Source organism: Mustela lutreola, chromosome 15, assembly GCF_030435805.1.
Source record: "Mustela lutreola isolate mMusLut2 chromosome 15, mMusLut2.pri, whole genome shotgun sequence".
NCBI classification, from domain to species: Eukaryota; Metazoa; Chordata; class Mammalia; order Carnivora; family Mustelidae; genus Mustela; species Mustela lutreola.
This window is the reverse complement of record NC_081304.1, coordinates 45,436,115-45,450,020: the sequence shown is the minus strand read 5'-3', so window position 1 is coordinate 45,450,020 and position 13,906 is coordinate 45,436,115. Positions and strand designations below refer to the sequence as shown.

The window sequence follows — 13,906 nt, the reverse complement described above, 5'->3', positions numbered from 1 at the left end:
GTGGCCTCCACCAGCCTCTCCGCCCCCACCTCCAACCCCCATGTGCCTCATTTCTTCTGCAGTAGGTGTGGTGGTGTGAGGAGACCATGTAAAGAACATGATCCATGTTTAGGACTGGGTCTTCCTCCTTGTTTAGCTCCCTCCTGCTTCCAGGGTGGGCAAGCTGCAGGACCCCTGCCACTCTGGTCATCTGGCCTAGGACTGGACCAGAGGTCCTGTCAGTGCTGGTTCCAATGGTGACCTCTCTGGCCTCCCCAGGCCTGGGTGTCCCCAGGTGTTACAGCTTCTGGGAAGTTCTGGTTACTCATAGAGGCAGAGAGAAAAGGGGGTCTGGGGTAAGGGAGGGGCACACTTCCTGTTTCCCCACCTCAGTGCCTTTGCATATGCTGTGCCTTTCGCCTGTTATGCCCTTCCCACCCATCCTGCCAGGTCCAGCTCCACAGGACCCTTCATAAACACATCTAGGGTTGCTGAGTAGCCTGGATGAGGTGCTGCCCATGTTCCAACCACTCATCCCCTCCCCCTACAAGGTCCCTCCCAGCAGGTGAAGGGTTTTGTGTTTTGTAGGAAGGAGGATGTGTAAACAATACAATCTCTACTGGGGGTATTCTCTATGCTACCAGGGGAGCAGAAGGCTTCATGGAGGAGGTGGCATAGGGGTGGCAGAGACCTTCCCTGAGCTTCCCCTTATATATACACCATTAGGTGCCTACTCTGGGCCCCAGCACCTGACCAGACTGCCTGGGATTCAGGGCCCCTCTATCTGCTAATGAACACACGAGGGCTTGCCCAGTTCATCCCGGGGCTCCTCCCTGGGCTCCTCCCTGCCTAGCACATTGGACACTGCAAGAGGGCAAGTACTGAAAGGAGGAAAGAATGAATGAGCCTGCGGAGCCTTGGGTGAGCTCAGATGTGAGGGAGGCCAGGAGGTTTGGGAGTAGCTGAGCAGTCAGTGGGGTGCGTGTCCCTGGAGGAGAGAAGGAGGAGAGCCTGAGGAAGGAGGGATGAGGCCCAGCCTGGCTTTCTTCAGTCCCTTGAGGCAGAGCAGCAACCGCTGCTCCACCAGGAGAGGGCTGAGGAGGTAGATGGGAGGGGGTGCAACTCCCCTTCACAGGCTGCTAATTTGTGATCTTAAAGTACTCAGCAAAGACACCCGCCCCATTGTTAGTACCTTAATCAGGCATTCAGTGGGGTTGGGGCTCCCACTGGCACACGGAGGGGACATAGGAGGAGCTGCCTGGCTGGGTGACGGTCCAGGACTGAAGCACCTATTGGCTTCAGGTGGGTGAGTTTGGCTGGGAGGGCTGGCCCAGGGCTGGCCCAGGACCTTGGAGATGGGACCAGCTTCCAGGGTGGAAAAGCAAATTCAGCAGGGACCCACCCCAGTGCCCAGTGGAAGGAGGCAGGGGTAGGGCAAGGGCAGGTTCCCTGGTCTGACTGCCAGGCATGTGGGCAGCACAGAAGGATGGAGAGCGGCTCCAAGCAGTTGGCTGGGGGCCCTGCCTCCTCCTGGGCCCCTCTCATAGGAAGGACATGGAGGGCTCCTGCCCTGGGTCCTGCCTTGACCCCACACACCTGCCAAGGTGTGTTCACATGCTGGCTGCTTAGCCCATGCCTACATTTGGGGGCATTTGTTTTTTTTCATCCAAACTGGGGTCTCTGCTTGGTTTCCCTGTGCCCCGACATTCCCTGGGGGCACCTAGGAATCTTCTAGACACCTTCTAAGGAAGGGTTATGGCTCTCCTTGGGGCCCCCAGCTTCTCAGGGGGCACTTCAGAGAAGCCCACCTCCGGGGCCTTATGGGGACACAGCTGCAACATCAGATGGAAGGATTGTCGGCCTCCATCCAGGTCAGTGGGGGCCAGGGAAAACCCCCACCACATAGTAATGCTGGGGATCAGAGGATCGCAAGCAGGAGCACTTTGTAAACTTCATAAGCTGCACAAATGTCGAGTGGTATTAGTACTAAGCCTGCCATAGCTTACCCCTGCCCCCAGGGTCTGGTGTGGCACTGTGTGTCCCACAAGCACCAGTTCATGGCCATGGCCTGGTCCCCTTTAGCACAATGAGCCCTGTGAAGGCCCCTGAGCTGGGAGGGGGCCCTCCGGCCCCCCAGGATGGCAAGGTGGGGACCCCTTCCCTGGGGTGAGGTTCCTGGGAGACAGCAGCCTGGGCAGGGGTGAGGGGTGCCTGCCGAGAGAGGGGAAAGGGGCTGTCAGATTCTGTGGAAGCTGCAGCTAGTGTGGGGTGGGCCCTCCTCCCATCCCTGGCTTTTGGAGGCTCAAAGCATCTTGCAGGTTCCCCAAGACTCAGTTGGGGCTTGGTGTCCAGGCTCCTAGTCCCTCACACTCTTGCTTCCCTCTGCACAGCTGGGACCCTCTGCCAGACTGTGGTGGGCAATGGGGGCCTCAAGGTCAGACCCGAGTCTCCATGTGGGGCACACTGGCAAAGCAATCACCTCCTACTCATGTTACAGAGAGGGAAACTGAGGCTGAGGCCTGCAGGCCATGTAGTGGTGGTGATGACTGAAGACACTGCAGGAACCACCTAGAGCATGGCCCGGCCCGGAAAGGGTCCTTACAGCTGCACTGCCACCACCGCCACCGCCACCGAGGTCATAATTGCTCTGAAATCGCAACCGAACCCAATTATGCAAAAACGAAATTATATGCGATGATTTTTATGTTGAAAACGTTCGGTGGAAGCCGGGTGATTACAGGGGGACGGGAAGCAGCTGCCACTCTCTGGGAGCCCATAACTCCCAACAGCTGGGAACTGTCACTAATTTACGATGCTGTTTCTGCCGGGAATGAGGGGGTGGCAGTGGCGGCTGGGCCTGCCTGAGACTGGCCAGGAGGCTGGGCCAGCAGCAGGCCTGGGAGCCTGGCCTAGTGGCCCGGGTGAGGCTGGGAGCAGGCCGGTCGGAGAGCGGCCAGGAGTGTGAGTTCTTTCTACATGCAGAGCTGACAGCAGGAATCAGCTGAGCTGCCCCAGGGCCTGGCCTTCTCCCTAGAGGCCCGGCTGGCCAAGCTGGAAGGGACGGGCAAGAGGCCAAACCTGGGCAGGGACGGACGAGATGGCCGCCTGGCCCTGCAGGGTGGGGGTTACCGGCCTGGAGCCTGTCCTTGCTCGCCGGCGCGCCTGCCGGGCAGCCTGGGGCAGCTGCGACCCTGGAAAAAGGCAGGTAATGATGATCGTCTATAATGAGGCCTCTCGGATAATGAGCACGGGGCTATTATCCGACCACAGGCTGGACACATCCGAAAATAAATTATTTTAAGGATCCATTAACGAATGCCTAATTAATGCCCAATTAGAGGGAAGCTACAGAGGAAATGCTCCGGACGGTGGAGAGGCAAAGCCTTGTTTGCAACCACCAGCCGGGAGGACACAGCCTGGGAGTGAGATGCGGAGAGGGGAGGGGCCAGAAGATGGACCAGATAGGGGGGGCCCCAAAACCAGGCAGCCCTGGTGTCTCCCCCCAGCCTTCACACGTGTTCCCTTAGCACATCCTCCCAGTGCCGCAAGGAACACCAGTACTATTTAGAAATGAGGAAACTGAGTCACAGAGCGCTGTCACGTATTTGAGGACACAGAAGGCACCCTAAATAAGACAGCTTTTGAGATGAACTTTGGTGTCTTGCATGCATGCCTTGTTATTAAGAAGACGCTAAAAGACTTAGGGCGCCTGGGTGGCTCAGTCGTTAGGCATCTGCCTTGTTCAGTCTTTGGGCATGTGCCTTCGGCTCAGGTCATGATCCCGGAGTCCTGGGATGGAGCCCCTGCCTCGGGCTCCCTGCTTCTCCCTCTTCCACTCCCGTGCTCGTGTTCCCTCTCTCACTGTCTTTCTCTGTCAAATAAATAAAATATTGGGGAAAAAAAAAAAAGTTAAAGGACTCTTCAGTCCTCCATATATTTACTTTGTTAGACCAGGAGTCTGAATCAGTACCTGTTCATGTGCTGTTATACAGTAAATGGCAGAGCTGGGAGAGGATCCCCCACCCCAGCACGCCCGTGGGAGTCTGGGGGCGGGGCAGGGCTTGGGGCGGGACTATAAGGTACGTTCCGGTGCGCGTCCCTGAGCTCCCTAGCTGCGGGGCCTGCGGTTGGCCCCCTCCGCGGGGGTGGAGCGCCAGAGTGTCATCTGTCGCCGCGTGAGGGCCCCGCTTGGGCCTGACCCCCGCCTTCCTCCCAGCAGGAACCTCCCACAGAGGGCTGCCACCCCAGACCGCTGAGTTGGGCACAGCCCAGGACAGAGCCCTGCCAAGGGGTGGGGGAATGGTGCGCCCTTCCGTCCCCCGCCTCCCCGAGACACCCCTGACCTGGCTGTGCTCTCTCTCCCCTCTCCATTCCCCCCCCGCCAGGGTGCTGTGTGGAACTATTGCTGCTGCTGCTGGCTGGGGAGCTGCCCCTGGGCGGCGGCTGCCCGCGTGACTGCGTGTGCTACCCGGCACCCATGACGGTCAGCTGCCAGGCGCACAACTTCGCCGCCATCCCCGAGGGCATCCCGGAGGACAGCGAACGCATCTTCCTGCAGAACAACCGCATCACCGTCCTCCAGCAGGGCCACTTCAGCCCGGCTATGGTCACCCTGTGGATCTACTCCAACAACATCACCTTCATTGATCCCAACACCTTCGAGGGCTTCGTGCACCTGGAGGAGCTGGACCTTGGCGACAACCGGCAGCTGCGGACGCTGGCGCCGGAGACCTTCCAGGGCCTGGTGAAGCTGCACGCCCTCTACCTCTACAAGTGCGGGCTCAGCGCCCTACCCGCAGGCATCTTCAGCGGGCTGCACAGCCTGCAGTACCTCTACCTGCAGGACAATCACATCGAGTACCTCCAGGACGACATCTTCGTGGACCTGGTCAACCTCAGCCACCTGTTCCTCCATGGCAACAAGCTGTGGAGCCTGGGCCAGGACACATTCCGGGGACTGGTGAACTTGGACCGGCTGCTGCTGCACGAGAACCAGCTGCAGTGGGTCCACCACAAGGCTTTCCACGACCTCCACCGGCTGACCACCCTCTTTCTCTTCAACAACAGCCTGTCGGAGCTGCAGGGCGACTGCCTGGCGCCCTTGGGAGCCCTGGAGTTCCTCCGCCTCAACGGGAATGCCTGGGACTGCGGCTGCCGGGCGCACTCGCTGTGGGAATGGCTGCGGAGGTTCCGCGGCTCCAGCTCTGCGGTCCCCTGCGCCTCCCCCGAGGCGCGCCAAGGCCAGGACCTGAAGCTGCTGAGGGCCGAGGACTTCCGGAACTGCACGGGGCCAGCCTCGCCGCACCAGATCAAGTCGCACACGCTCACCACCACCGACAGGGCCGCTCGCAAGGAGCACTACCCGCCCCGCGGCCCGGCCAGGGACAGGGGCCACCCGCATGGCCACCTGCCGGGCTCCCGCCCAGGCTACAGGAAGCCCGGCAAGAACTGCACCAGCCACAGGAATCGCAACCAGGTATCCAAGGCGGGCGCTGGGAAGCAGGCCCACGAGCTGCAGGACTACGCCCCTGACTACCAGCACAAGTTCAGCTTTGACATCATGCCCACCGCCCGGCCCAAGAGGAAGGGCAAGTGTGCCCGCAGGACCCCCATCCGTGCCCCCAGCGGGGTGCAGCAGGCCTCTTCGGGCAGTTCCCTGGGAGCCTCCCTGCTGGCCTGGATACTGGGGCTGGTGGTCACTCTTCGCTGAGGACCTGGGCCGCCAGCACCCAGCACTGCCACAGGTCCACCAAGGAACAGAATCTCTTTTCTTTTTTTGAACAAGCGGAGGGTCTGCTGGGTTTCAGGCAAAGGCTGGTAAAGGCTTCAGCTGCTGTCTGGGCCCTGCCCCGTGGATTATAAAACCCAAAGTGTACAGCCCCAAAGTGGGAAGGGCATCACATCCAGCTGTCCCGGCCAGGCCCTGGCAAGCGCCCGCAGACAGCATCCATCCAGCAAGGCAGTTAAAGCACGCAAAATGAATCCTTCATTAGCAACAATGGGACAGTGCCCCCTGCCCCCCCCCCCCCCAGGAGCTAGGCTCTGTGGAATCCCAGTCACTGGAGAGGTCTGAAGGGCCCTGCCAATCCTGGAGGAAGCGAGACTCAGAGGAGAACAGACGAGGCTCACCCAAGAGGCTGGGTGGTCCAGCCATCTGGGAGCACAGGAGCAGGTGGCATTTTGGCCCTTGCCTGAGGCCACAGAGTCAACCTGTCCTCACTCCAGCCCTTAGTCTCTCACCCCGGGGGGAACGCCTCTCATTCCTGATGTCTCAGGCAACCCTGGCAGACCCAGGCCCAGCTGCTGGGCTCCAAGAACCAATTACCAAAGGAAAGATCATCAGAGGCTGAAATTCAGAACTGCATCAAATGCAGTGAGGCTCTCACAGGAGGTGCAGTTATAACTTGACTTGTAACTAAACTTGACTTATAACTTGACTTATAACTAAGTCAACTTATATATATATACATGTATATATATATATATATATACACACACACTGTCCACACACATGCACAGGGCCCCTCCCCACCCCCTACCAAATTGTATGTCTTCTCATGTTTATAAACTATACAGAAAACTATATCTGTTGAACTAAGGGTTGTATTGGTGATTTCTAGCAAGAGAAGAGTTGTAGGGTTTTTGTCTAGAATCCCAACCTGGCAATGACAGTCCCCGTCATAACCTGGTCTTGGCAGGATCTAGGGCAAAGTGTCAATGGGAAGGGCCAGGGAGAAGAAGGGGAGGCAGCAAGAATCACTTCAGGGGACCAATCTTCTTCGATGTTTAGAGCATCGCCTTGTTTTTATATGCAACACAAGTCCGGCTGCCACCCCAGAGCACCCCATCACCCCCACTGTACCAGGGGTCGTTGTCAGAGGCGAGAAGTGAGAAGCAGCTCATGGGACATCAGGGAGCCAGGCCCTAGGGGAGAGCTTGATGGAGAAGGGAACCAGGAGGGGCTCTGGGTCTTTTTTTTTTTTTTGCGACGGGCAGGCAGCAACCACAGTGTTAGCCCAAGAGGCTGGGCAGTGTCATCGTCCGTTGGCCTAGCATTTTTGCCAGTGATGGTCTGGACAGGCTGGGGAAACTCCGGGCATGAGCCCAGGACTCCAGCACAGCTCAGCTGCTGAATTTTTCCTTGAGGCTCTTTGATGGCCAGCCCAGCAAGAGTCCTGTGCTCGGTGGCAGGAGGGAAAGCATCAGGTGGCCTTAGCAGAAGGGGAACAAAGAGGGCATTTCAAGAACCATCTCAGGCATTTCTGCGTTACGGAGGCCCCCTCCCTCCTGACCCTTCTGAAGATGCCCAGGGACCTGCGGCGGTGGCGGAGGGGGCCAGACTCAGGGGTCAAGAGTGGGGATGTGTGCAGGGCATGGAACAGGCAAGCCCAGTCAGGGGACAGCGGCTCCAGTCAAGGTTGGCCATGCTGCCGGCCAGGGCCCCGCTGGGTACCATCTCCTCTGAGCTCTGCCCAAACCTGAATTCCCCACCAGAGAGGATGTGTGTGAGGAGCAAGAAACACCGAATCCAATGAAAAGAGAAAAACAATAATAAAAAAATTTCTCTTGGACAAGAACCCTGTTTCTCATTTCCTAACCCTACATTCCTGAAGTGGTGGCAGATCGCAGGCTTTTGTGGGGTGGGCGAGCCTGGCCGGGCACAGCGTGTTTGCTGGCGGGAGGAGCCATATGGGGCAGGGGCACGCTGACTCACTGGGATGCCTGTGTGCACACACATGCGAACACACGCACACACACACACACACGTTCTCCGTTCTAGGGTTCTTCCCTCACCCTCACGGAACATGACTCACTTCCCACACCCTGGCTGTGGATCGGCCCAGTCTCTGCGGCTCTTTCTGGACCAGGCTGGTCCAGGGTCCTTCCTGGCTGGTTCCCAAAAGCCGCACCCGCGGCAGCTGAGCTGTGGATTCTTCAGGGCCTCAGGAGTGGCCGGAAGGGAGCTGCCAGTTCCTGGGGCCCAGAGGGCTTCCCAGGAGGCCAGGGATCCACTGAGACAGCAGCAGAGAGGGTCTGGGGGCTGCACCTGCCCCTCTCGCTTCAGAGAAATGAGGCAGTTCTCTCCTCAGTAGAGAGGGGAGAGCTGGGTTTTCAGGTGGGACTGAACAATCTTCCTCTGTACAAGGCTTGAAACCTGCACTAACAGGAGCGCGGGGATGGCAGAGCAAAACACATGCTCTCCCGCTGCCCGCCTGCTCTTCCCCAGGCCGGTGCCGGGGCCTGGCTGTCCCTCGGAACCCGAGGATGTTGTCCTGTTGTTGATTTCATTTCCAGCGTCAGACAGCAAAGCCCTCAGTGGGAAAATCAAGAGTCCAAACACTTTATTAAATTTTTTTAAACAGACTTAGTAAGTCCTGCAATATGAAAGTGAAATGTCAGTACAAGAAATGCTAATGTTTTATAAATGACCGCCTCTGTCAAGTGCAGCTCGGTCTCTGGCTGCCGATTGTTATTAGAGGCAAGGCAGAGGGGCCCAGGACGGCGGGTGTATTTTTAGCAGCTTTCTCCTCTAAGAGGTAGCGGGAATGAAAGCGGCTCTATCGTGAATGACATCACTTGTCACTCAGCAGCTCACAGGCCACACAGGAACGATGGCACCATTGCCCAAAGCACCAGAGCAAGTTGACAAGCCAGGGGCTAGACCTCTCTGGTCACCAGACGCAGCATTCCTCCTGGGTGGGTTAGGGCCTGGAGATGTGGCTTCTTGCCCCTGGGAATCCTGTCCTCCTCCTCTGTTCCTAACAGGGTCACCCCTCTGCCATCTTCGCTCAGCTCTTTCCCTTCAACAAGTGCTGATCAAAGGCCTACATGTGCCCGCCGTTGGCGCAGGCTCTTGGGACATAAAAGTGGGAAGATGTGACTCTCCTATGAGGAGTGCAAGGCTAGATGTGGAAACAGGTATGTGATTGGTGCCTCTGGTAGTGGCCCTTCCCCCACCATGAGAAAGTCAACTGAGGTGAGGACAGTCCAGGAGGACTTCCAGGTGAGGGTGACACCTGATGGCTCTAACAGGATGAGGAGGTGGCCAAAGAAGAGTGCGGGGAGTATTCGAGGCAGAAGGCTGGAGGGTTAACAGCAGCATCGTGCTGGTTTGGGATATCGGCAGAGAGCTAGGAGTTGAGGACTGGGAACCCTGTGAGGGGTGGTGGGCGTGGGAGGCGAGCCTGGCAAGGAGAAGGTTGGGGGAACCCTACTCAGGGACTTGGCCTTGACTCTGCAGTGGCGGTACGGCTCCCCTCTGCGGTCTTCTTCCCTACCCCACACCCCCAGCGTCTTTCCGAGCACGCGTCCCCACTCGTGGCGTGCTTGCCAATGTTCCTCAACAGTGGGTTTCATCATCCTAACTTGCCTCTTCTGCTCAGCCAGATCCTTCCCTCGTGCCAGCATGCTGGAGCGCTCCCTGGAAATCTGCCTGGGCCACAGTCCCATTCCCAGACACCTGCTGCTTCCAGGCCCGGAAAGTATCCCAGAGCCGTTTTACCCCCCGTGCTTCCTCCTTTCCCCTCCACGCAGGGCTCAGACCTCAGCCCCTCCCTTGCCTCCAGGCTTGCCACCGCTACCTGTGCCCCCTTTGGCTGACCCCTGGCAACCCCCAGAACCCTCCAGACATCATCTCCCCCTTATTTTCTCCTGCTAGGGGCTGTTCATTACCAGGGAGCCAAGAATCCCATTTAGCAAATGTTTACTTGTCACCTAACTAATCACCCAGCACTCTGCCACTGTGATGAACGCGATTCTAGAAGGCCTATTGGCAAGTTTGAGAGAGCCAGGGAGTGGGGGGGTGGGCAGGAAAGCTTCTTGGAGGACAAGAGGCAGGGCCCAGGGGTCAGAGAGAGCAAGTTTGCTGGGAGGGCTCCCTGGGCCCGGCAGCAAATCTCTCCAAGGCTCACCAACTGCCCAGGCTGTCCCCACATGTCACTGGCCAGAACTCACCTCCAGGACCCGGCTCCTCAGGGCCCTACTCCAGCTCGACCTGGAGGATGCCAGCCTTTCCCTTTGCACATTGTTTGATTGACTGAAGTCCGTGTACATTTCGACTGGATCCGGGTCAAGCCATGCTGCTGAGCCCGCTGACCCAGCCGTGGTGACATTCTGGCTCGTCTCCTCCCAGTTTGGCTCTCCGGACTCACTTTCCTCCAGTGGGAGTTTCACACATCAGCCGTTGTTCCACCCTGTGTCACCGATCCCCCACTATCAGCTTGTAATGGGCCAATTTTCTTATACCTTCTGTCTACTTGGAAACTATCTTAAGAACCCTTTGATTGCACATTAAAATATCTTTTACAGCTCCAGGCTCCATATCTCTTTCTGCTCCCCTAATTGTCCCTTTCAACTCACTGTGCTTTCAGGACCAATATCGCGGTCTCCCCTTTGCAGGCTGTTAATAAATACAAGCTCTAAAAAAATACACATAAACATCTATTGTTGGCTAAGTAACTCACCACACAATCAAAAAGGGAGGCTCAGCGCCAGGCGTACCCACCTGTACCTTCCTCCTCGATGTCCTCGCCTGTCTCGTTCAAGGGGGCTGCTGGAATCAGGAAGGTTTATGGCCATAAATCAGGAAGGTTTATGGCCCCAAACCCCTGGGTGAGGGGACCAGGGAAGCCCCAGGGGAAAGCAAAGGGAGTAGCTAGGGGTGCTGTGTGGACAGGCCTCCCTCCCAGAGTAACGAGGGAGAGAGGAGGACAAAGGAGCCCCCTGTGTGGGTCACAGTGGCTAATTCAAGTGACATTTCGGCGGACTGGTCCACAGGGCCCTTTACCTCCAAAAGAAGTGGGTCGGCCTCCTCCGAGATCCGGCTCCAGCCTGCACTGATGTGGCCTAGCCCCCCACCTCTCTCCTTTCAGCTCTCGTTTCTCATTAGAGCCGGGAGTTTCTAAGCACCGGCGGGGTGGGGAAGGCTGGGCCTTTTGTGTCATGGATTTCTGTGTGTGCACACTGATGGCACGCCTGAACGGCAGAATTTGACACGACCGCTGCAACACCTGCTTGGGTCACCGTGCTTTCCAAATTGGCTGAGGCTCCATGCAGACCCAGGCGTCTCAGGGGGGCCCTGCCAGCCACGGCTTCTGCCGCTCCCTCTCGGGGCCTCGGGAAAGAGAGAGGAAGTGAGAGATGCATGAAACTCTTCCATCTCTATAAGTACAATTTCCCCAGGGGGCAGGCTCTAAGGAAGGAGGAGAGGCAAGTGCTCAGGGCCTAAACAGGTGGGAGACCTCCCAGGCAACCGGCCCCTTATCACGAGCCCTCCCCTGCCCAGGTTCGGAGACAGTCACAGGCAGGACCGTGATGCCCTCTGCACAGCAGCTGACTGGAATCAAGATGTGGATCCTCCAGGTGACCTCTTACCGCTCCAGCCAGAGAGAGAGAGATGCAAGGGATCCTCTCCAAGTAAGACTTCTTTGGCGAGGCGGGGCCAGCAGGACAAACCCAATGAGGGACTCCTGGCCAGCACTGGGGTCTCGGACGGACCCGGCAGGGGAAGGTCAAGTCCCAGTGAGACCCCAAAGGGAGTGCACGTACAGTGTCTCCAGGAGACAGGAAGCACAACCCTATGGGGCTGTCAGGCACCGAAGAGAGCAGGGAGAGATGCAGACAGACAGATAGACAGGAGGGCGCAATAGAGAAAGAAACATTTTGCACCTGCAGGCATATGCACACTGCTCAGCCAGCACCTCCTGTCACTGTCCCTCCTGTGACTGAGCGTGGGACATGTGTGCTGTCCACAGATCTGACCACCAAGCACGTGAGTGGCCCAGCCAGGCCCTGGAAAGCCATGGAACAAGGGGGCCCATCTGCAATGGGCTTATCTGCCGGCTGATAGCAACCCCTTTTGATTACAAGGGGGCTGGTTAGAAGAGGGGCAGAGGGCCCATTCTCCCCACACATGGTGACCATCCATCAGGGACACAGGCAAGGGCGTGACGAGCGACCCATTGTCGTCTGAGCACTGAGCCTCTGTGTTTCCCACTGAGCCTTGACCCTAAAGGGGCTCGTCCAGCTCCTGGCACCGTGGCGGTTCTGAAGAGGCCACTAGCCCTTAATCTACAGATTCTGGGCCTGTCCTGCGCACGCCTCAGCTCAGAGCTGCAGGCCAGCGGGGCTGCATTGACATTCTGCCCCCACGCTCAGGGTCACAGGGGTCTCCAAGGTGTTTTTATTCTTCCTCCTGGCGTCTGAGCCTCCGAGGCTCCGGGTCCCTGACCTCTCGTCTCGCCTGCCACCTGGAGAGTCTCTCACTTTTTATCTGTGGCATTTAAAGTGCCACTGAGCGTCTGGCACTTGGTGAGACTCAGATACAGGCATTTCTGAATTTCCACACCAGCCCTCTTTCCAGAAGCCACTGCAAGCTCGCCTCCTCACCTGTGTCTCTGCCAGCTGTGACCTGAGTTTGTGGGAAAGGGGCTTACAGCCCCACCCCGGGTGGGCCCCACTGTGCTCTCTGTGAACCGCATGCCTCCCAGTGGCCCTGATCCCAGATCAGTCCGGCTGTGCTTCCTGCCCCTGCCCCAGCACCCCACAGAACGGCCCTCTTGCCTCACAGGCGAGGCACGCCAGGCACCGGACTCCTAGATTAGCTCCTTTCTCCTCTCCTGCCAGCCCCACGCTGGGCCTAGCCCCAGCAGCGGCCTTCCCGGGGCCCCCACTGGCCCATTCCCCCAGACCTTCTTGCTCACACGCTTTATCCGTTGATCGCACACGCCTTTCACAGCGGACTCAGCCCTGACGGGTTACAGCCCTGACTTGCTGAGGCTGCCTTCTCGTCCACTCCCTGTCCTAAGTCCAGGGAATAGGGTGGTATTTCTGATTCTTTTTAAGTCCCCTGGGAGACACAGCCCATAACTAACTGGGAAATGTCACCTCTGAGGAGATTGAACTGGAATGCCCATGTTAACAGATGCAGGAATGGGCCTAATTCCTGCTAATTTAAACCTGTCTTCTAAGTCCCAGGCAGTGGCTCAGGAAGACCCCATCCCCCATGACCCCTGGCGAAGAGTGGGATCAACCCTGAGGGGCCCATCACTTCCTTCCCACCCCCAGGAACTTCAAGCTCAGAGTAACTGATTTACAAAAGCCCTGGAGAAGAAGTCAGAACTTTTTCCTAGCAGTTCTCAGCTCTCCTGACTCCTTAAACTTTCCCAAACTAGGTCCCTGGGGTCACCAATCTGGTGAGTGAAGGAGCTGGCAGAACCCCTGCTCTCTGCCTTCCTTTCCACCAAGAACAGGGGTGTAGTGGCAGGAAATTCCCAAGATGGCCGGCGTGGTTTCAACAGTTTCCTTCCTTCCCCCCTCTTTCTCCCTTTCTCCCTTCCGTCCTTCTTTCCTTCCTTCCTTCCTTCTTTTCTTTCTCTCTCTCTCTTTCTCTCACTTTCTTTCTTTCTCTCTCTCTTTCTTTCTTTTTATTTTTAAGTAATCTCTACACCCAACGTCAGGCTTGAACTCACAACCCCAAGATCAAGATTCACATGCTCCACAGAGTGAGCCAGTCAGGTGCCCTCAACGGTTGGTTGACAGCTGTGCCCGGGTCTCTGTTTCTGAGAGGACCCCACATAAAGTACAGTGGACTCCAATAGTGAAGGCAGAGAAGGAAGACCCTGACCCCCAGTCCTTCCTCCTGCAGGGGCTATGAAGAGATTTCTTCCCACCATGGGAAAGGAAAACAGCGGGTCTAGAGCTACTGGAACCTGACAGTCTTCCCACCTGGGGGTACCTATGTATAAACACAAAGCAGCTACTTCCTGGCTGTTCCCCTCAAGTGACTGCCTTTTTGACAACTCTTTGTGCTTTATGCATCTTTGATCATTGATTTTCAGCCTTGATTCATAGTTTTTTGTGAACCTTGAGTCTGTTCTGGGAATTTGTATATTCGTTTCATTGTTTTCATTCATTTAGAAAATTAACT

General features: G+C 57.3%; 1 protein-coding gene across 1 annotated transcript in view; it reads left to right on the top strand.

The window, feature by feature from the left end:
- RTN4RL1 (reticulon 4 receptor like 1) overlaps positions 1-10,286 on the top strand; it is a 73,502-nt gene extending 63,216 nt beyond the window's left edge. Inside the window, exon 2 of the mRNA XM_059148366.1 lies at positions 4,365-10,286. Within this exon, the coding sequence (XP_059004349.1) occupies positions 4,365-5,689 (1,325 nt within the window). The 3' untranslated portion in view covers positions 5,690-10,286. The remainder of the gene's footprint in view (positions 1-4,364) is intronic.
- Positions 10,287-13,906: the final 3,620 nt, after the last annotated feature.